Below are 23,584 nucleotides of genomic sequence, written 5' to 3'. Positions count from 1 at the left end.
TTCAAACACACTCACGCTGCTGTGGGCGGCGGCTTTGTGAGAAATCTCACTGCAGTCTAAAAACCATGCAAAATCACACTTCATGGTGAAGGAGCTGAGGAGCTTCAACGTTCAGGAGCTCAGAGCTACAGCCTAATTTATCTCCCTCTGAGCTGCAATGACAACATCTGAGAGGTTTATTCACCACAACAGTCAGAACTCACCTCTACATCATCATTTACAGCCTCTTTATCTCTTACAGTTAAACATAGTTTCTGTTACTGTGACTTTATAACTGGTATATGTAAATGAGCTTCTGTTCTGATAGGCTGTCCTGAATTGCGTCTTGTTAAAAAAGCAGCCCAGCCTAAAACGTGGAACAAACTTAATTTGGGACTGAAATCTTCAGGGCTGTTAATGGCAGGGCCATACTGCTGCAGGCCGAACGGGCGGGGCTAAACTGCTGCAGGCTGAATGGGCGGGGCTAAACTGCTGTAGAATAAAAAGGTGGTCATGTGGGTGTTGTTGGTTAGACATCACAACCATGCTAAATTTTAAATGGTTTGTTTTTCTAGGTTGGGTTTCATGAAATGAGTAAATGGTATGTTTTGTAAAAGTTAACACAAAAAACTGGGTCCATTAAAGGAAACGTATAAGGTAAATACTGCCACTGGCTCTGATTGGACACGTGTGTTCTTGCACTTCTAGAAGTAATGGGAACATCTGGGGAGGAAGTCTGAACTAAATGTGGGAGGAATGTAAACTTATTTGCATGGAAACAAATGGAGTGAAATTTCAAAAACGATCCAAAACAGTTCTCACAGCAGGGGGCGCTAGGCGGCAAGCCTGTTAGCAGATGGATGTAGTATAAGTTAGCACAGCATTAAAGTCCCCCAAAAAACTCTTAAATGCTCCTCTTGGCTGAAAAGAAAAGCAACAGACACATGAAAGGTTTCGTACTTAAACTATATTTATGACAATCAATAATCATACAGCATTGATCAGAAAAAACAGACGTGGAAATCCGTCACTTCGGGAAGAGAAAGTTCTAAACCCTGGAGCTCTGCATGACGGAAAGCAGGTGCAGTGTAGATCATTTGGAGAGGCGGAGCCTCTACACTGCACCTGCTGTCCATCATGCAGACTTCTCCCTCACCAGCTAGCAGCAATAACCAACACACCCACCCACCCAAAGCCCAGCCGTACAAAAACATGAGGGGAAAAAAAACATCACCCACAACAGCCACAACGTTAAAAATAACATTGACAAATGTTTATCAAACATGCACAATTCTTTGATCACAGCAATCATAAATATATTATCTAGCATAGATTCGGGTCATTTCGTACATTGTTATGGCCGAGAAGATGCGCTTTATCCGCACAAAACACACGGAAAAACTGTAAATCGAAGACCATCCGCCCCCTGCAGGCCAGGACCGATATTGCACTTTAATCTGACTGTGAGAGTGTTGGTGTGTGTATGTGTAGGTGTGCCTCCTGCCCACCAGGGGGAGCAGCTTCATGCGGACGCGGAGGTTAGTGAGGGACTCTAGTAGAGAGCGCCACCTCAGGCACTTAGTGACACTGCAGTTCGTGTGTGTGCATAACGAACCCAAACACACCCTGAGATTCCAGCCATCAGTCACACCCCGTTATTACACACAGAGAGTGTGTGTGTGTGTGTGATGCTAACCCTGTCGCTATACATCACCCCCACCCTGTTACCTGTCAGTGTCACTGAACTAAACACAGAGCCACACCCAGCTCAAAGGTCATGGGACACTCCCACCATCATCATCATCATCATCATATGTTTATTATCTGATGTGTTAATGTTTTATGGAAATTCTTTTTCAGCATATTCAAAATCATTTCAGCTCTATTATAACTAACCAAAACTCTTGGCCTGACTGCACAACAGCAAACTAATAAATCTTTCACTTCAGCCCACAAAACAAACATCATCTCACAAAAATCTCTTTATATGTAAAACGTATGGCATTCACTTCCCAGCAGGTAGGAAATAAAGTTTTTTTCATCCCTCTCTGGCGGCAGTAAGAAACACCAATGTTAAAACTGAAAGGAAAACAAAAGTGATTTTTTTCGTCCTCTATCTGGCAGGAATGTGCTTCCATACGTCTATGAGGAAAACTGCAGATACACTAAAATTTCCAAAATTGTGTGAAGAATGTAGTGTCGTATTGGAACAAGACTGAAAGCGTCCAAAAGAGAAAATCTAACAAACCTGAATGACCCTCAGCCCTCCAAACGACAAGACTTTAATCTGTCATCCAAAAGACGAGATAAACAAAACACTGACCCTCATAAATGAAAGACACCGTTTTACATTTTCAGTTAATTAGCAGCTTGTTTAGCAGCTCGTTATTGCTGATTGTTTTAACTTCTCTGATAAACGATAATGATTACTATCTTGGAAACAAAAAAAAACAAAAAACCAAACAAAAAAACCCAAAAAAACAAAAAACAAATATTGAGAGAGCGTCCCACGACTGCTTTAGAGCATTGCACACATGCGCGCACACACACACACACACGTTTGTCTTCTTGTACTTGTGAGGACTTCCATAGGCTTCTATTGATTTTGTATTACTGTAGCCGCTACACTTACACCTAAACCTAACCTTGAAATCCAAATGAATTTTTTGCTCTTTTAGCTTTCCAAATAAATGTAGTTTGTGGTGAAACATCATGTGCTGAAGTGATGACCAGCAAAATGTGGCGAAGTGTCATGTAGTCCTTACAGGTATAGCAAGACAAGAACACAAGAACACACACACACACACACACACACACACACACTCAAAATCACATTCTAACACTCTCTGACGCTCTGCTGTGTGCGCACACGCGTGTGTTTGTTAGAGGTCTGCTACCCGACCTGACGCAGTCCGACAGTTTCAGGCTTTGGGGCAGTGTTCTGGACGGTTCTTCAGCTGTAGTCACCAACTCTTCTCTTGGAGATCCACCTTCCTGCAGACTTCAGCCCCAACCCTAATCAGCCCCTTCTGATGAGTCTGGCTGCTGCCTTCAGACATCCCTGATTAGCTCAAGGAGGTGTTTGGTTTGGGAGGGTGACACCTGCAGATCTCCAGGAGGAGGGCTGGAGACCACTGCCATAGAAGAGCCACATATTTCTTCTCGCTCGTGAGGTTCTCCTGAAGTAATCAGGATCAGAACAAGTGAGAGGAGCTTTAGCGCTAACAGCAGAGCTGTATCCAGCTGCACCAGCAGAGCTGTATCCAGCTGCACCAGCTGTGCGTAAGTTTAGGCGTAGACTAGCTGTTACGTGTTTACTAAGTTCAGGTATATCATCACTAAATCAGAATGAGCTGCACCACAAACTAGTTTTAAGGCTGAGCTCACCAGTTACACTCCCTCAGCAGGTGTGAGTTTTGGGGAAACCATCAGAACCACACAGAGAGCACAAAAAGACCAAAAATATGACTTGGTTACTAAGCTAAAAACATGAAATGATTTTCCTCACAGCTCTAATTGTCGCCCTGGTTTAAACTCTGAGCATGAAGCTGAACACCCACAGCTCCAGCTCGGTGAGACTCAGCAGCTGCACAAACGGCTAAACTGAGGCTGCTGTTGTGTTGGTCAGCCAGAAATCAGCATTTAAAAAGCTGAGTATTTGATTTCTCAGTGAAATACTAAAGAATACAGAGTACATATTGCTCTCTTCTAGGCTGGATATTCAGTCAGAGCAGCTCCATCGTGTTTCCATGGCAGCAGGTTTACTGATCGGTTCTGATCGTGTTATTGTCATGTTAAAGTGACGTGCGCATTAGTTAGTTGTTACTAGTTAAGACACAATTTGTGGTGCAACTAAATTGAGTAAAAGCCAGTTTGAAATGAATTAGTGTAACTGAAGACTTTACACACAAACCAAATATAAACTTACTATTAAATAATCATATTTTGATTGTGTAAATATATCTAGCCTGCTATTGACAAGCTTAAAGAGGAACAGTATAAAGGGTTTAGACCTGACAGCAGTGAAACTGAAGCAGAGTGAAAACTGAGCATTACATACACTTCACACCCCCCCTTTATTTTTGTAACTCCATGTTTTTGGTCTGTCTTTTTGTTAAGTGGTAAAACTGTCTTTATAATTATATTAACTCCCTATATGATCATCTTTGAAAAGCTAATAAAGACCTTACTTAAAAAAAAAAAATTAGATAAACTTACGCAGAGCTGCTGTAACCAGGCTCAGAGGAGGGGGGCACTGTTCAGTCCTGTTCAATCAGCAGTTCTACAACAATTACACTGATAATCAATACTATCAGTGTATCACAGCATCACATTCCATCACTCCAGCTCTCAGTTATACAGTAAAGCTCTGTAAACCCTCAGTGATGATATGGCTCGTGATGCGAGCCAGTTCAGGTTTCAAATTTAGATGTACCACTGGGGTCGGATCAGGTTTCAGACCTCGCTATGAGTACCGATTCACTCTGTGGCCAACCAGTCAACTCTGTACATCCGCGCCACTGAACTAAACACCACATAGCCCTTGTTCACTCACTCACTCACACACTCACACACACAGTAACACACACACACACAGTAACACACTCAGCCCAGTGTTAGTGTGTGCAGCACAAACAGTTATGGCTGTCACTTCCTAATATTGGAGCTGTTCAGCTCTGTGGTTTTGGGGGTGGGAGGGTCTGGAGGGGGGTCTGGAGGGGAGTCTGTCAGGGGGGCGGTTGGGCAGGGGCAGGTTGGGGGTCTGCCGTGGGGGGTTATATCACTTGGTTGGCTCCGGTGCAGTCCGTTGGGAGCCCAGCGTGGTTGTGCGGTGTGTATTCAGTTGTCAATGCCAAGTTTGGAGAGCCCCTGACGCACTTCGTGCAGCTCGTCGATTTTTCCCTCCAGAACGTCCATGAACTTCTTCAGCTCTGTCTTCATGTGTGTGTGTTTCTGCTGACTGTCCTCCACCTCGCTCTGCAGCGCCGTCACCTTCCCACGGGCCTCCGTACTAGACTGCTCCGCCGCCTACCACACACACACACACACACACACACACACACACACACACACACACACACATATATTTTACATATATTATATACCCACACACACACACACACACACACACACACACACACACACACATTATATACACACGCACACACACACAGTATGCCACACTGAATTTGTATACAGTTAAAAAGTGTGAGTGAGTGAGTGAGTGAGTGTGTGTGTATAAGAGTGTTTATGTGAGTTTTGCTGTTTGGGTAGTTTTTGTCTACTTTGTGCAGTTTGTGTAGTTCATCTGTAGTGTGTGTTTGGGTGGTTTACATGTGCTTTGGGTAGCTGTGTCTGTAGTCTACTCGTGTTTGTGTAGTTTGGTTAGTTTGTATAGCTGAGCTGTTTGTGTATGTACTTTACCTGTAGTTTTTGTTGTGTGTGTAGTTGACCTGTTATTAGTGTCGCGTGTGTGGTTCACCTGTAGTCAGTGTCGCGTGTGTGGTTGACCTGCAGTCAGTGTCGCGTGTGTGGTTGACCTGTAGTCAGTGTTGTGTGTGTGGTTGACCTGTAGTTAGTGTCATGTGTGTAGTTGACCTGTCGTTAATGTTTGTAGTTGAGCTGTAGTTTGTCGTGTGTGTAGTTTACCTGTAGTTTGGCGGTGATGCTCTCACACTCAGCCATGAGCTGGGGGATGATCTCAGCTTGTTTCCTCAGATTCTCCAGCTCCTGAACACACAGTCACATACATGATCACATGCTCAGAGCTGAAAGAGCTGCTCTGATTGGCTGGTTCTGAGGCATCACTGCGGGGGTGGGATGACTCACATCTGTGTGTGTGTGTTTGTGTGTGGGATGAGAATCAGAGTCTCTCCTCTGATTCCACACTGAGTGTTTCAGCATTTTTTAAACACACAGATTCCACCATCATACGCACCACAGATGCCATATTCACCACACACTCCATTATACACACATGGACACTCCACACACCCCATATACATATACACCACACATACACTGCACTCATGTCCACACACCCCATGTACACACACCACACACCCCATATACACCACACACATACACACTACACACACACACAGACACCACATCCCATTTACCCAACATACCACATGACACATCCACACACAACCCATACATACCAAACCCCACACATGCGCACACACACACACACACACACACACACACACACACTCACACACACACACACTCACACACACTCACACACACACCCCCCCACAGAACCAAACACAACAGATTTTCCATCAGAGAGAAAAATGATTCAACCATGGAAAATACCTCATACAAATTCATGCATTCAAAGCGTTCTTTGAGTGTCACAGAACTCCTGAAGAACCATCTTTTAGGGTGTAGTTTGGAAGCAGAGGAACCTAAACATCAGTTTCAGAAGGAGCACTGTGGGCTGTGATGGTGTTACCTGTTCTTTATCCTGCAGCTCTGTCTCCAGCTGCTGCACTCTCAGAGTGAGCTGAGCGTTTCTCTCCTTCTCCTGATTCACCTCCTTACACTGCAGCTCCAGCTCCACAATCTGACACACACACACACACACACACACACACACACACGTTACACACTAAGGCCTGTACGTGCCTCCTTACACAGTCCTAATAAATCTAAAGCATGACACCCTGCTGAAAAAAAGACCATTAAAAACCACTAGGATTAAAACTTAAAGGTTTTACTTTCGAATGGGAATTAACTCTAAATGTAGGTATTGTGATATAAACTGAGTCTGTTCTACAGTTTCTCATTAGGTTGAATGAATAACTGGCTCTAAATGTAGGTATTGTGATATAAACTGAGTCTGTTCTACAGTTTCTCATTAGGTTTAACTGGATTTTTGCCAGTGTTCTGTAAAGCTTGTACAACCTCACAACAGCAGCTACGAAAGAACACTGAGCCTGGAGAGAGGAGATAATCACTAGTGATATCAACAGTTATCACAAAGCTGTGTGTGTGTGTGAGACCTTGTTCTTCAGTGCATTGTTCTCCTCCTGACAGGCCGCTGCCTTTGTTTTCCAGTTCTCCACACTGCTGTTAGCCTCCTGCAGAGCGTCCAGCAGCCGAGCGTTACTCTCCCTCAGAGCCTGCAGCTCCGTCTCACACTTCTTAGCATTTGAGTTACTGAAACACACACACACACACACACGCACACACACACGCACACACACACGCACACACAAATTTTTAATTTTAGTTGATCTGAAAGGAGTCAGTGTTGTTCCTGCTCCAGTGTTTTGCGTTCAGTCTCCAGCTGATCACTAGTTAGTTTTGCAATTCCAGACGTAATCTCGTACAGAACATCTGGGGACAACCATGAGTACTTCAGGGTAAATGCGGGGAACATAGACTTATTAGGGTGGGAACAAATTGAGAGCGAAATTTCTAAAACAATCCAACAACACATGACGGTGGAGCTCACAGTAGGGGGCGCTGGTGTGCTCGTCAATATCGTCCAACTGGCAACAAGCCTATCAGCACATGGATGTAGCTTGAGTCGCATGTGTGAAGAACACATTACATGCAGTACAAATAAACAAAATCTCTCACAGTTCTGTCAGCTAATGATGGCATTTCACTAGCTAGCTTATTGTTCGTGTTAATAATTACACAGGGGATGTTAAAAGGACTAGAGGAATTTAGGGTCAGGTTTAGAAGGGGTGTGCGCCATTGTTAGCGGTAGTTCAGGACCAAAAGTTTATCAATCTGTCCTCAGACGTACATTATCGTTACGAAAACACGTCTGAGCCCACAAGGCCAGGAAACAGTTCCCTAGCTAGCAGGGAACGTTCCCACAACTTTGGCTAAACTTTTGGCTTTTTTAAGGTGTGTGTGTCATTTCAAATGATATAAGGTCAAATGTTAACTAAGACGTAACATTTTAACTGCAACATTCAGAGGATGTTTTGAGGACGTTGTTTAGGACACAGAGCATGTTACATGATGGGCCTTTTGAACTTTATCCTACCTTTAAGAAAAACATTTTGGGATTAAAAAAAACTTAAAAAAAAACATTAATAGAACATGTTTGTAATGTTTTGAGAACATTTTTAAAAGTTTCTAGCTGGAGTGAAATGAACAGTAACAACACAGCCACCACAAATAAATGTGGGTGAGCGGAAGAGTCACCACCTCAGTCCGTTAAAAATCCTGGACACCCAATCTGTGACTCTGAAATCTTGAAGATGTGGTTATGGGGAATATTCGGTGTATACTGTGAATGTACCTCTGCTCTATAGCGGTTTTGAGTCGGTCGTTCTCGCTCTTCAACGCCATGGTGTCGGGCGTGTGCGAGATTTTCTCATCGTCCGTCCCGTTCATGCTGGACACCTGATTGGACGATGGAGTCTCCCTCCCCGACTCCTGTTAGACACAAAAACACAGTGCAGTTAAACAATCACAGCACACGAACACCTATTTTGAAAGATAACACTGCTAGACTACCTCTGTTTGATCCCTATTAAATTGAAAAACAGTAATGTGAAATATATGTTTATTCCAAATTTGATACCTGTAACCCCTTCCAAAAATGTTTGGGGACTGAAGACACCAATAGGACCAGTTTTTCTATTGTACAAATATTCAGTTGGACTATGTTAAGTCATTTCATACTGCAACACGTTTTTAGTGTGAGACAGTGCAGACATGCAGAATGTTTCTTGGTGTTGTCACGGTGAAATAATTATGGATGTCCTGAAAAAGACAGGGTCTAAAAGGCAGCATATGTTGTTCCAGAATGTGTTCAGTGTTCATGCTGCCTTCACAGATGTGCAGGTTACCCACTAATAACACCCCACACCATGACAGATGCTGGATTTAGAACTTTATGTAGATAACAATATGGATGGTCCTTTTCTTCTTTGGCCCGGAGAACGCAACATCCATTATTTCCATAAAATCTAAAAGGTTGACTCGTCAGATCACAAAACACGTTTCCACTGAGCATCAGTCCGTTTCTGATGAGCTCGAGCCCAGAGACGTCAGCGGCGTTTCTGGACGTTGTTGATATGTGACTTGCGCTGTTCACAGTTCAGTCTTAACCTGCATTTGTGGATGCACCAATGGACGGTGTTTATTGACAAAGGTTTGTCAAACCAAAACATGCTGGTTTTAAATGCAGTGTCATCTGAGGGGCCAAATGTCACGGTCACTTAGTTGTTTTCAGCCTTTTCCTTTATGCACATGATATTATGCACTGTAGAGGGACCATTCTGAGGAACATTATTTTTTTCAGATGTTTTGCTGTTGTGTTTAGTGGTGAAATGGCGAGCATTGACCCATCTTCACTCATAAAGGAATGTTTTTTGTTTTCATAATGATCCTAGTCCTAAATTTCTCCTGTCTCAACTTTTTTGGAAGGTGTTGCAGGCATCAATTTCAGAATAAGCATGTATTTACAAAAAACACAAACTAATAAGAAAAAGCATTAAATATTTTCTCTCTGCACCATTTTAATTTAAATAAAGGTCAACGTGGATTTATAAACCACTGCTTTCTGTTTTTATTTGCATTTCATACAGTCCTAACTTGTTCAAAATCGAGGTTTGTATTTATTCAATTCCTGTGGACAGATTCTGCAGATGTAGATATCTATTCCTGATCTGAGCAGAAAGTCTGTAGTGACTGAGGTAACGATGTGTGTGAAGAGTGTGACCCTGAGCTCAGCAGAATTTCCGCTCCATCCTCACTTTCAGCTCATTACTGCAGATACAGCCGAATTATGAAGCTGTATGTGGGGCGCTGATCTCTTCATGAGGCTCAAATTCAACTATTAAAAAGCCCATAAACTACTTTTTTCCTCTAATTCTTCCCAGATGCCCACTTATAATGCCTGTCTGGTTTTATGTATCAAAAGTAGTCACAATTCTAATTCTAATATAATATAAATATAATATACAATTATAATTATTATTATTATAATTTCTATATGATCATTTTTCAGCCTTTCTTTATCCATGACAATTGAACAGGCTGTTTTTGTTACTGTGCCTCTAATGTATGTAAATGAGCTCTGATTGGCTGTCCTGTATTGTGTACTATTTAAAAAGTCTGAACTGAAACACTTCTTATAACTTCAGCATGAATGGGTGGGGCTAAACCGCTGTAGGCTGAATAGGCGGGGCTAAACTGCTACAGGCCGAATGGGTAAGACTAAACTGCTGAATGTATAAATGCGTGTGGTGTGTTTACCTGTGAGTGGTTGCTGGAAGTCTCCATTTTCTCCTGAGATTTGTCTCGGGCGAGTTTGGCTGCCTCCTTCACTTCCTGAAACTTATCTGCAAACTGTTCCAGCAGAAACCAAACATCAGAAACCACAACTTCATGCCAGACACTGAGTGTGTGATTTATATTTTTGGGACATATATCTGTAAACACGTGCAGGCATGATTTTGGAGGTGAGCAACTTCATGACCTCTCAGTCTAAATGTAAACTTTTGAAGTTTACATCAAAGCCACCTTTACCCCGTTTAACAGTGAAAAACATTTACCAGCAGCTTTCTGTTTTCCTACAATAAACAGCAAAACGCTAACATTACTGCTACTGAGTGCTGATTAGCTAGCATTACTGCTACGGAGCGCTCATTGGTTAGCATTACAGCTACTGAGCGCTGATTGGATAGCATTACTGCTACTAAATGCTCATTGGTTAGCATTACAGCTACTGAGCACTGACTGGTTAGCATTACTGCTGCTGGGCGCTGACTGGTTGGCGTCACTGCTACTGAGCACTGATTGGTTAGTATTACTGCTACGGAGCGCTGACTGGTTAGCATTAGTGCTACTGAGCACTGATTGGTTGGTTGGAATACAAACTAAGACAAAAGCTTCCCAAAGACACTGAGCGCCAGTTTTTCTCGCTACAAATTCTCAATTTATGTGCATCTTTGCAGAAATAAAATTTCAGCTTTTAGCATGCGAGTGTGTGCGTGTGTACCTTTGTTAGCTGTTGCTCTGAAGCAAAGCCCAGGCCAAACACTGTGTTTGCCCGGCTGTCGGCCCACTGTCCGAACTTCTGTGAGGTTTTAGTGAACGTCATGTTGGGAGTGATGGTGCTGTTAATGATGACCTAAACACACACAATATAATAAATAAGAAATTAGATGAATTCTCAAATTACAGATAAATGTAGCTATAACACAATCTGGTACATTGCAGTAGCGAATTAAACATACACCATGATGTCTTCCAAAATGGAAATGTTATTTTCATTGCAGAACATTAGCTAACTTTTTTTCAGAATGCTAACTGTTAATTCTGTCACTCCAGCTAAAATACGCCTGCATCAGCTAGCATCATGCTGAGTGATAGGGGAGATGGAGGACCACCTACCCACCCAGGGAAAGAGAGAAGACAGTTATGGTCTCTTGGGCGCCTAGACATGGATGGCTGTGACATCACAGGGGATCAAGTTCAGGATCTCTCAACAATGCTTAGACCAGGGGTGCACAGCTCTGGTCCTGAAGGGCATAATTGTCCTGCTCAAATGCACCTGATTTAGCTCACATGTTGATTGCCAGGTTTAGTGGGTGTGTTTAAGTAGAGAAACTAGGAAACAGTGCTGGACACCGGCCCTCCAGAACTGGGGTTGTGCCCTGGGCTTAGACCATTCTGTCACTTGGGGCCATAGCTAGTATTACAACCATGCTATTGATAGCTTAGCTATGTTAGTGCTAGCCTAGCTGATGTTGCAATTCTTCGGACAATTATATTTCCATGGTTGACCCACAAAATGTTACATCACAATGACCAGCAGCCATTAACCCAGAAAACTGAAGGAGAGCGGAGAGTGGAAACGGGGCTGAAGGTGTTCAGTGTCAGCATCTCTAACAGTATTAGAGTCACTTTTCAGGAACTTTCATGAGACTGATTACATAGAAATATGCCTTCAGCAAAGCAACACACACACACACACACACACACCAGGAGAGCCTTGAAATAGCAGAATCAGTCAGCGATGAGACAGTATAATTAGGATACTTATCTCATAGCAACGTCTAGTAGGACAAGAGCACAAATTAGCATCAAAGACTAAAACCACCTCCATCAATCTCTAAACACACTCACGTCTCTTTAGCCAAACTATTTAACATGACACCACACACACACATACACACACAGGAATCCTCTCTCTCTGCTGGTTAATCGGATAATCGGCTGAAAGTTTAATCCACTTTATCCACATTACACCAGTCAAACGCTTACACACCGTGGCTCCACTTCACTGATGTCCACACACACACACACACACACACACACACACACACACACACACACACACACACACACTGGTTAATCTGCTGAGAGCTGGAAGTGTGTGTGTGTGTGAGAGAGACAGGCCGTTTCTCAGTGGGACCTTCAGTGAGAGCACTGAGGGTTTGTGACGGCCAACCATCTGAGCAACACACTCACAGGAACACAGCACTCGCATGGAGCCGCGAGAAAGTACCAAATGAACTGAGATCAACAGGGACCCCGATGACCCTGATCCAAACAGGGACCCCGATAACAGGGATCTCAATGACCCCAACACCAACTGAGACCCCAGCTGCAACCCCTGTTCTTTTACAAACCTAACCCAACCCCTCTACCCTTAACCCGACCTTTAACCCGACTCTTACTAACCTAAATCTAGCTGCAACATCCCTGTGATCCTAACGATGACTCCAGTGACCTGACCCTGACCCCAACAGGGACCGCAACTAAACAAGGACCGCAAGGACAATGATGCGCTGGGGACCGCAAGGATGCTGACGCGCTGGGGGCCGCAAGGACCCTGATGCAACGGGGACTGTAAGGACCCTGACGCAACAGGGACCCCAATAATAATGATGTCAACGGCCCCAACACCAACTGAGACCCCAGTTGCAACCCCTGCTCCATCACAAACCTAACCCCATACCCTTAACCCGACCTTTAACCTGACCCTTAACCAACCTAAATCTGACCACAAAATCCCTGTAATACTAACAATGACTCCAATGACCCAAGCCCTCACCCCAATGGGGACTGCAACCCAATGAGGCCAGCAAAGACCCTGACAAAACGGGGGCCACAAGGACCCTGATGCAACGGGGACTGCAAGGCCCTGACGCAACGGGGACCGCAAGGACCCTGACCCCAAAGGCAACCCCAAAGACTATGACCCAACCTTAAGCCTGATAGCAACCCCAAAAGCCCAATCCAATTATGACTCAAAAGACCCCAATACAACCTTAACCTCAATAGTGCCCCTAATGACCTGGAACCAACTATGACTCTATTCACCCTGCCCTCAATAGCAACCCTACTGTATCTGACCCAACAGCTACTCCAATGACTCTGACTCAACCCCATAAACAAGCTACATGGACGACTATATCAGGCCCATCAGCTGACCTCTTGCTGAGGAGCAATGTCTGTGGCAGAGATGCCGGTTTGGTTGAATAGAGTATTTATTAGCATGGCTGTGTGTGTGTGTGTGTGTGTGTCGGGGGAGAGTGAGAGCAGCAGGTGCTGTTAGGAGATGTGTGTGTGTGTGTGTTTGGGGGGGGGGTGTACAGTGACTGCTGTAGAGCTGAGTGTGTGAGTTTGCTCCTGAATACGGACCTCTCACCGCATTACACACACACACACAAAAACATGTGCAGTTTGGTAAACGTGTGTGTGTGTGTGTGTGTGTGTGTGTGTGTGTGTGACATCAGCAGGCCTGTGCCCACACAGAGGGACATTTCTCCATGGCAACCCAGAACGTAAACGCAGCACAGAGGGAGGGCACATCCGCTCAAAATCCTCAGAGAACACAACCTTAAACACACACACATACACACACACCTTATACACACATACAGCGAGTGTTTAGAAGCTTTACATGGGTGCTGGAAAAGGAAGTGGCTCGATGTCCAAACATCATCATCATGGCTTTCACACAGTATTAGTTAGAGACCACACATTTAAAACACAGTGGTTAATAATCTCTGTGAACTTCACCCACAGTGTTCCTTAAAGCCTAATGCTATTTACTGCCGGATCAAAAACAAAGAACATGTCAGTACAGAACTCCACTCAAGACTGTACATCAGTGGCAAAGCCAGAATGTCATTCCAGTGGGGGCTGGTTATAGCTTGAGAGGGCTCATGTAGAACACAAACTCAATACTACATGTCACTACACAGAGCTACAGAACACACACTTGCTACGTCGGATCACTACACACACACAACGATAGAACCCACACTCACTACTACAGATCACTACAGCTATAAAACCCAGTTGCTACTACATATCACTACAGATATAGAACCTACTCACTACTACAGATCACTACACACAGGTATAGAACAAATACTTGCTACTACAGATTACTACAGCTTTAGAACACACTCACTACTACAGATCACTACACAGAGCTATAGAACCCACTCACTACTACAGATCACTACACACAGCTATAGAACACACTCAATACTGCAGATCACTACACAGCTATAGAACACACTCACTGCTACAGATCACTACACAGCTATACAACCCACTCGCTGCTACAGAACACTACACAGAGCTATAGAACCCACTCGCTACTGCAGGTCACTACAAAGAGCTAAAGAGCCCACTCGCTACTGCAGATCAGCACACAACACTATAGAACCCCCTCGCTGCTACAGATCACTACACAGAGCTATAGAACAGACTTGCTACTGCAGATCACTACACAGCTACAGAACACATTTGCTACTGCAGATCACTACACAGAGCTATAGGACACATTCGTTACTACACAACATTACACAGAGCTATAGAACACACTCAATACTACAGATCACTATACAACTATAGAACCTCCTCAATTTTACAGATCTCTACACACAGCTTTACAGCCGACTATGACTACAGATCACTGCACAGAGCTATAGAACCCACTCGCTACTGCAGATCAGCACACTGCACTATAGAACCCCCTCACGACTACAGATCAGTGATCACTAAACAGAGCTATAGAACACATTTGCTACTGCAGATCACTACATACAGCTATACAACCCACTCGCTGCCACAGATCACTACAGCTATAGAACCCATGTGCTACTACAGCTCACTACACACAGCTACAGAACACACACTTGCAACTACAAATTACTACACACAGCTACAGAACACACACTCGCTACTACAGATCACCACACACAGCTACATAACACTCACTACTACAGATCATCACACACAGCTTTAGAACACTCACTATTACAGATCACTACACAAAGCTATAAAACCCACTCACTACTACAGGTCACTACACAAAGCTAGAGAACACACACTACTACAGAACACTACAGAGCTATAGAACCCACACTCACTACTACAGACCACTACACACAGCTACAGAACATACACTCGCTACTACAAATTACTACACAAAGCTAGAGAACACACTTGCTATTACAGATCACCACACACGGCTTTAGAACACTCACTACTATAGATCAGTACACAGAGCTATAGAACCCACACTCACTACTACAGATCACTACACACAGCTAGAGAACCCACTCGCTACTGCAGATCACTACACATAGCTAGAGAACCCACTCGCTACAACAGATCACTACACACAGCTACAGAACAAACACTCACTACTACAAATTACTACACACAGCTACAGAACACACACTTGCCGCTACAGATCACTATACACAGCTACAGAAAACTCGCCGCTACAGATCACTACATACAGCTATAGAACTCACTCGCTACTATAGATCACTACATTGAGCTAAAAAACCCACTCGCTAGTATAGATCACTACACAGAGCTATAAAACCCACTTGCTACTAGAGATCACTACACAGAGCTATACATCCTGGTCACTGCTATAGCTATGGAACTCACTTGCTACTACAGCTCACTACAGCTTTAGAACCCACTCACTACTACAGATCACCACAGCTTACTACTTGGAGTTATAGAACCCACTCGCTACTACAGCTCACGACAGCTAGAGAACCCACTCACTACTAGAGCTTACTAAAGCTATGGAACCTACTTACTACTACAGATCACTTCAGCTATAGAACAAACTCGCTACTACAGATCACTACACACTGCTATAGAACACATTCACTACTGCAGCTCACTACAGCTATAGAACCCACTCGCTGCTACAGCTCACTACAGCTATAGAACCCACTCACTACTAGAGCTTACTAAAGCTATAGAACCTACTTACTACTAGAGATCACTTCAGCTATAGAACAAACTCGCTACTACAGATCACTACACAAAGCTATATGACACTACTACAGATCACTACACACTGCTATAGAACACATTCACTACTGCAGCTCACTACAGCTACAGAACCCACTCGCCACTACAGCTATAGAACCCACTCACTACTAGAGCTTACTAAAGCTATAGAACCTACTTACTACTACAGATCACTTCAGCTATAGAACTCGCTACTGCAGATCACTACACAGTTACATAAGACACTACTACAGATAATTACACACAGCTATAGAACACAGCTGGTGGTACAGATCACTACACAGAGCTATAGAACACATCAATACTAATACTATAATTTATACTACATACAATATTATATACATTAAATTATAATGCTTGTGCGTTCCATTGTGTATGTGTTAATTCTTCTTTGCTGCGGTGATTTAAGAGTGAAGTGGTCTTTATTTAGCCAAGCTGTGAGTGTGTGTGACAGTCTTTAAGGTGTCAATGATTATTCCACACAGGTCCTGCTGTGTGTGTGTGTGTGTGTGTGTGTGTGTGTGTGTGTGTGAGTGTGTGTGTGTGTGTGTGTGCGCGCATGCACTGTAAAAACTGCTGCAGCTCAGATTTACATTAGACCAGTGCTGATATTAGGCCTAAGATCAGGAGATCAGGATTTATATAATGGTTTACCTAAATGTGAAAACTGTTAACTGTACTATGGTGTAATAACATAATATAAATAAATAATAACAATATAAAAACAAAACTGTGTTTAACAGACATCAACACTTAGCATTAAAAATGTTCTGTGTTCTTGTGATAACTCGATCATTCAACCTTGATAACTATTAGTCCACTGAGCTCTTGCTAGGTAACTGTTTTACGCAGCTAATCATTACTAAAGCTGCGTTTGGAAAGATTCCCTAATTAACTTGTTCACTATTTACTCTATAGCAGTCACTAGATAGGGGGTTTCCATTCAAACGTATCGCAAATGTTATGTGCATTTCCAAAATTGTGCGTTTCCATCCACTTCAGTTCTGTGAAGAAACTTTCAATGGCGCAGCTACCGTGATTAGGGGCATCAAAATGAGCAAGACTGAGAGATTTAACTCAGTCTCTGTTTTACGTAGACTCATCTTTACAGCCGCCTGCTGTCTTTTTATGGTTATTTGCAGCTCAGAGACGCTGGACAGGACAAGCAGTAGCCACCTAATGAGAGTTGAAATCTCTGGGCCCCCCCCGATGATGTCCACCTCACATCTGGGAACATAAATGCACTTGACAGTTCTGGAGCACATTAGGCTTCATTTTCCAACCGTTCTTAAGAAGAAATTTCCTTTTTAAACCCACTTACGCAGTTTTGATGAAGATTCTGACATTCACCCATGTTTTCTTATTTGGGATTTGCTCTTAGGTAAGAAGAGAATCTACACAGACTCACAAGGACAAAGGTGAGAACAGTTCTGCGCTTTAAGAACATGTCATGAATGACGCAGACTTTATGACCCTTCTCAAGAACACATTTAAGAACAAACTTTAGAAACAGCTTATACATCACTGTTTATTTGAAAATCCCTTTTCCCATCACCCCTTTTTCACATTTCGATTTTAGCAATATTCCACTTTTTGTGATGTTTGGATGTTTTTTCAAATTTCTTGCTTTTTCCTTTCAGGTTTTTTGTTTTGCGCATATTCAAACTTCGCAAAAAACTGGATGGGAAAACTTGCTATAGTGAACTAACTAGGAAGCAACCAAAAGACTTTTTGGAAACACCGTTCCATAAAAAAATTGTCACAAAGGAATCAAACACACAGCCCTGAAAACTGTTAACTTGTATTAGTGATTTTGGAAAATACAAGCTGTGATTAAGATGTTTACACACCAAGTTGAAAATAAACAATTAAAACAGAATCATGTAGAAGAAGGTTTAAAGACTTAATAGTTGCTGTTTTAAAATAATTAAAAAAAAATGTTCCCTGTGTCTGTTTTGCTACTCATTGTTTGAATAATACATAAATAAGAAAAACGCATAAAGCTCTCATCTCACTTCAGAAATCTTTCAGCATCTCTCAGAGCAGAAGATTAAAAACTCAGCTTAAGCTTCTGTTATCTTTTAATGAGTGTTTAATTAATAACAATTCAGAAATTGGAGATGCTTAATTCTTTCTGTTTATATTCAGCTTGGTTTTTAAGAGGCGTTTATTATGAGCAGCTAAAATTATTGAGGGCAAAACACCACAGAGACATTCAGGATTGTGAATAACACTAGCTGCTGCTTCACAGCTGTAGCTATTTTGACCATCGGGGGGCGTGGATGTAAAACTAGGGTGAGCAATATGCAAACTAGCTCACCAGCTGTGATAAATTCAGTCAGTCTGTGCCTCTAAAAGTTTAAACAGCTTTACAGACAGATTTAATGTATTGCCTACTCACTGATGTAAGCATCATTATTTTTGTTAGTTGAAATAATATCGACTTGCATTTGTATGTAAATTGGTGTTTAGTGCCCTCCACTGTCCATGTGTCACTTCAAACTCTCACAGCTTCTGCTTCTACTGCCTTATTAAGCCACCATTGCATTCTGGTATGGTACAACGCATGCACACTAAAATTGGCGATGCAGTATGGGTATAAAAGGGATGAAATTTACAGTTGAGATTTCGACCAACTCTACAAAATGGCTGCCACACTATATAGTGCATCATTTCTGTAATAGGGAGTGATTCTGAACACATCGTTAGTTTCTACTTCAGCACAAACAGAAACAGAAAACAGACACACTAAAAAAATTTTAACAGTAACGCTTTACAGACTGATGGGAACTGAATAACATTCAGCTGGAAAACACTGAAAATGCTCAACCTGATATTCACTCAGTTTAACAGCTCTATAACATTAAAGGGGACTACTTTATGAGCAGGAAGGAGCTGTCAGTATTAAAGCTCACTGATACAGTGTTCAGGATTTCCTGAGTCCTGTTAAAGTCTGTCTTTCTGTTGTGTCCTGCCATCAGCAGCTCTTCTGCTCTGTTTCATTGTTTTTCAATTGATTTTTTTTATATGCAGGATATTTATTTGAAAGTGTTGTGCAGTTTTGACCAGTCTTTTAAATGTGCTACAGAAATAAAGGTGACTTTGCTTCACTTTTGCCTTTTTTTTTGCAGAACTGTTGTGTTCAAGCGACAGGACGCTGAAGTTATTCACCATAACACACGTCTGTCAGGATGTTTAACTGTTTAATTAATAATATTATGTAAAAATAATTGCATTAATATGTAATGCAAATTGAATATACAGTAACTGTGGGCTGCGAGGGTTAAAGCTGGCGCTGATGAAAATCTGACAGAAACGGTAGACGAGTACAGAGTGAACCGATAAAGAAAACGCATATCACAGTGACTTTTTCAGGAAGATACTCTTCATATTTACACCATAAACTCACTGAAACAGCTGCATGTGCAGTTTTACAATAAACACAGATGTAAAATCTTACAATGATGTTTTATAAACATGTTCAGAGACGTCTTAAATGTGTCATGTTTAGACTGTCGGAGCTGAGACACACTGTGACGGTGTATACGACCGTGTGTAAAGGTAATATTTTGTACTTTCTTGTTGTCTTTAAGCTTTTTCAGAGTATTTTCTATTTTTTAAATTTTATGGAGTCAAATGCAAAGACAGAGTCTTTGTATTGCTGCAAAATCTCAGATCGATAAAAACCTACGTGTGTAATTTATACTTTAGATGCTGCAGTGTGAAGCCAGATGAAACGGAAAAAAATCTCACAAAAACTCAAACTCTGGTGTGGACTGCGTGTGCAAGCCAGACATGAAAATAACGATTCATGGTCTCTGGCTGGTTTTGCTTGCCCATCAAACAGCCCCTTTCTGTTAAAGTAGGCCGCTGGGGGCCAAGTTGAGTAAAACACATCAGGCTGTCAGAAAGTGGCAGAAATCAGGCTTATGAGAGTAAACAGCACCCAAAAAACAAACGTCCTCTCAGGGACAATCAAGTACATTCAATTCAACACATTCCAACTGAACTGACCTTAGATCCATCCACGCTGATAATGCGGTAGCTGTTGCGTGTGCTGTCGTAGAAGTACGAGACGGTGACGGCCTGTTTACTGGCAGGAACCCAGTTCTTTTTGGTGGTGGGATCAATCTGGAACACATGGGCCCTGGTGGTAAAGATCGGCTGCTCCCTGAGAGAGAGAGAAAGAGAGAAAGAGGGAGAGAATGGTTGGTGGTTGTAATGGGTGCTGGACATTTCTGACCTTTTAGCAGATCACATCATACAAGTGAGATAGTTTAGTATTTCTGTGGAAATCATGGTTGTATTGATGAGCACTTGATGTTTTGAGTCCTCATACTCTGTCTTAAAGAAAGCCTTGTTTGGACGTTGCAATAATCGTTCAGTTAACCTGTAGTTTTTATTCGCTGCTGTTTATTTAACTGTTAGAAAACCCCACATTATAAACCAGTTCAGTTCTGTTTTTCAGAATACATGTTCCTAATTCCAGACTGCTCTGCACAGTGGTGTTAGCGGGATGCTGACAGTGGGATGCTAACAGCTGGGACTGAACCAGAGTCAAGTTCTCAAAACTATCGTAAAACAGTGTCTCAGACATCAGGCAGTGTATTAATAACCATTTCATGTAATAACTTTGTGTGGGAGCTTTTAGAGGTGGATGTCTGGTTCATATTACCACCACTGTGAACAATTATGACACTAAGTTTATGTAGAACAGAGCATTTCACTTATTGACTGTATATATAATATATACACTCATTGACTGTACATAAAACAATGCGTGTCTTTATAAATGGACCAAATCTTTATTTATAGGTCAAATTAGAGCAAATAGGAAAATTCAGCAACAAAAGCTAATGTGATTGTGATTAACTGTTTTATTTGTATGATAGGCCCAATATTGACCATTTAATTGTGGAGAAATTTACAACAATTGGTTCAATTCCCCTTTTCAATGGTTGTACACTTCACACCTCCTTTAGTGTTTTTCCTACTACTACTACTACTACTACTACTAATAATAATAATAATAATTAGTAATAATAATAATAACAATAATAAGAACAACAACAACTTTGTTGTGGTTTGGGTATTATTACTAATGTTACTATTTTAGAAATTTGAGTATAAAATTAATCTGGCTTAATGAAGTTGTATTGTTTTTACATCTCACAAAAAAAAGTCACCTATCAGTTCAGTATTAAAGTGATACACACACACACACAGTTCTGAAGGCAGTTCTGAGTCCAGCAGCTTTGAGCTGAGAAGTCATGAAATAATTTAATTAATCTTTACAATCCAGCATTAAGATTAATGTATATACACTGATCTGACCCCAAAAGCAGAAAGGATCTCTGGGATATGACTGTCCAAACTGTCCCTCTCAGTGTGTGTTTGCAGTGACCCTGACTGACCTTTAGCTGTGTGTGTGTGTGTGTGTGTGTGTGTGTGTGTGTGTGTGTGAGAGAGAGACTGCAGTCAGTCTGAGCTAATAAAAGATTAATAAAAGATTAATAAGAGATTACACACCTCAGAGAAATCAAACCCACTCTGTCCTCATTAATCCTAATCTCAACCCCAACTCTAATCTGATTTACCCAGAGTGCCGTTTGCGCAGCCGGCAGGCCGCTTAGTCCGCCTGGACGCTGCCCTCCTGACAGCCGGAGCTGACCCTTGTTCTGGACCTGCAACCAAGTGGGCGGGGCTTGGATGGTTGAGCATGGTCGGCTTGCTCTAGTGGTCAAATGATATAAATCCAGTCTGATAAAAAGCCTGTTTCTCCATAGACTTCCATTCCACTGGAGATCATTCAATTTAGGCCTGTACATGATTGAGAGTTCTTTACAGTCAGCTTCATCTAATGACGATATTCAATTTTTTAAAAGTTCACATTATCTGTGCCAAACGAACACATGATCCTCACTAGAACATTTCCTGAATTTTCCATCAGCCAAAATCACAATATAAATAACATTATTTACTCTTAATGGGCTGAACTGGCATTTCAAACTCCTCAATGTAAAATCAGCTTCCTGCTTTAATAACAAATCAAATAAAGTAATCCACTCAAAGTTAGAGGTGACTGTTCATGCACGAGCAAGGAGCAACATTGCTTGGCTGTTATCATGGCTACCGATTTTAAGACTGTAGTGCATTACAGTCTGTCAGAATGACTGTGTGGATCATATGAAAGTGGTGACCCATTGACTTTTTTCCATGTTGTGTGTCATGCATGACAAATTAACTTTGTTGATTAATTATTGCAGCTGTGGACTGACCAGACTCAGCAGGTGGAGGAAAACTGATTCCACATCTGTGTGACCTTTGCCTAAATGTAAAAAAAGAGTTCTTTTTAAATCAGATTTGATCCACTTTCATACAGGCTTCTTGATCAGATACAGATCTGATACATGGCTCAGAAAGATCAGAGCAGAGCAGAAAACTACAACTGAGCAATAAAACTGGTAATGTGAAAACAGCCAGAACCAAATGCTGAACACAACAGTCACCACAAACACTGAAGTGGTCACCTAACTCTCATCTCCCACAGAAAGAAGGAGCTACACGGTGTAGAAACACATTACCCACGTCCAACTCCTTCACCCATCAACTCCAGAGGAGTACGAGTTACCCTCAGAGCTTGAGTTCCTCCTCAGGCTCCTTCCTCATGCCATCTTGAGGAGTTCCCCTCCACCTGCCCAGCCTGGCTCTAGCTCTCTGTGAAACATCCTTCATAAACAAAAAACAGAGGCCCATCCTCACTGTGTCACAACAAAACCATCCAGAACACGTCTGGAATTCCTTGAGAGAGTGATAAAACAATGCAGTCGTACCTGCTGTTCCAAAACCACGGGACATCATTACGGCCTGAAGGCTAGTTTTGGAACAACAGGTACGGCCGCATTGTTTGGCCTGTTTGTCCGCCCACCTGGTCAGGTCCCGAGTGGAGACTGACCAGCTAGTAAGGGTGTCTGACCAACATCAGCTATCATCACAACATCAGGACATCACCGCAGGTTTACGAGATACATTATTAGCTCTGATCTACATACACTTTTAAAGTCATTAATAACTTCAGACGTTACATATGCTATTTGTTTATGTTTTGATGTTCATTTATTCTCTAGGTCTAAGGTCAGTGTTAGCATTAGGTACTCATTGCAACCTTGCCATCTTGGTACCAAAAATACATTTCCATCCTGAAGCTTTTGCACAAAAACAGCTGATGTAAAACTACAGGGACACATAACAACGCAGCACTTTTTACAGCACTTACGCACTCAGAGCGTCCAGCACATCACAGGTGTCCATTTAAACATCT

The 23,584-nt window shown here is 42.3% G+C and overlaps 1 protein-coding gene across 1 annotated transcript in view; it reads right to left on the bottom strand.

The window, feature by feature from the left end:
- Positions 1 to 926: 926 nt before the first annotated feature.
- Positions 927 to 23,584, bottom strand: part of homer2 (homer scaffold protein 2) — a 28,192-nt gene continuing 5,534 nt past the window's right edge. The window contains exons 2-9 of the mRNA XM_036564546.1: positions 20,278 to 20,434; positions 10,958 to 11,089; positions 10,213 to 10,305; positions 8,249 to 8,385; positions 6,990 to 7,146; positions 6,440 to 6,550; positions 5,629 to 5,709; positions 927 to 5,007 (exon numbers count right to left, since the gene is read on the bottom strand). Coding sequence (XP_036420439.1) covers positions 4,819 to 5,007; positions 5,629 to 5,709; positions 6,440 to 6,550; positions 6,990 to 7,146; positions 8,249 to 8,385; positions 10,213 to 10,305; positions 10,958 to 11,089; positions 20,278 to 20,434 — 1,057 coding nt within the window. The 3' untranslated portion in view covers positions 927 to 4,818. The remainder of the gene's footprint in view (positions 5,008 to 5,628; positions 5,710 to 6,439; positions 6,551 to 6,989; positions 7,147 to 8,248; positions 8,386 to 10,212; positions 10,306 to 10,957; positions 11,090 to 20,277; positions 20,435 to 23,584) is intronic.

The sequence above is a fragment of the Colossoma macropomum genome, unplaced genomic scaffold (assembly GCF_904425465.1).
Source record: "Colossoma macropomum unplaced genomic scaffold, Colossoma_macropomum, whole genome shotgun sequence".
NCBI lineage: Eukaryota > Metazoa > Chordata > Actinopteri > Characiformes > Serrasalmidae > Colossoma > Colossoma macropomum.
This window is presented reverse-complemented; position numbering and strand designations above follow the sequence as displayed.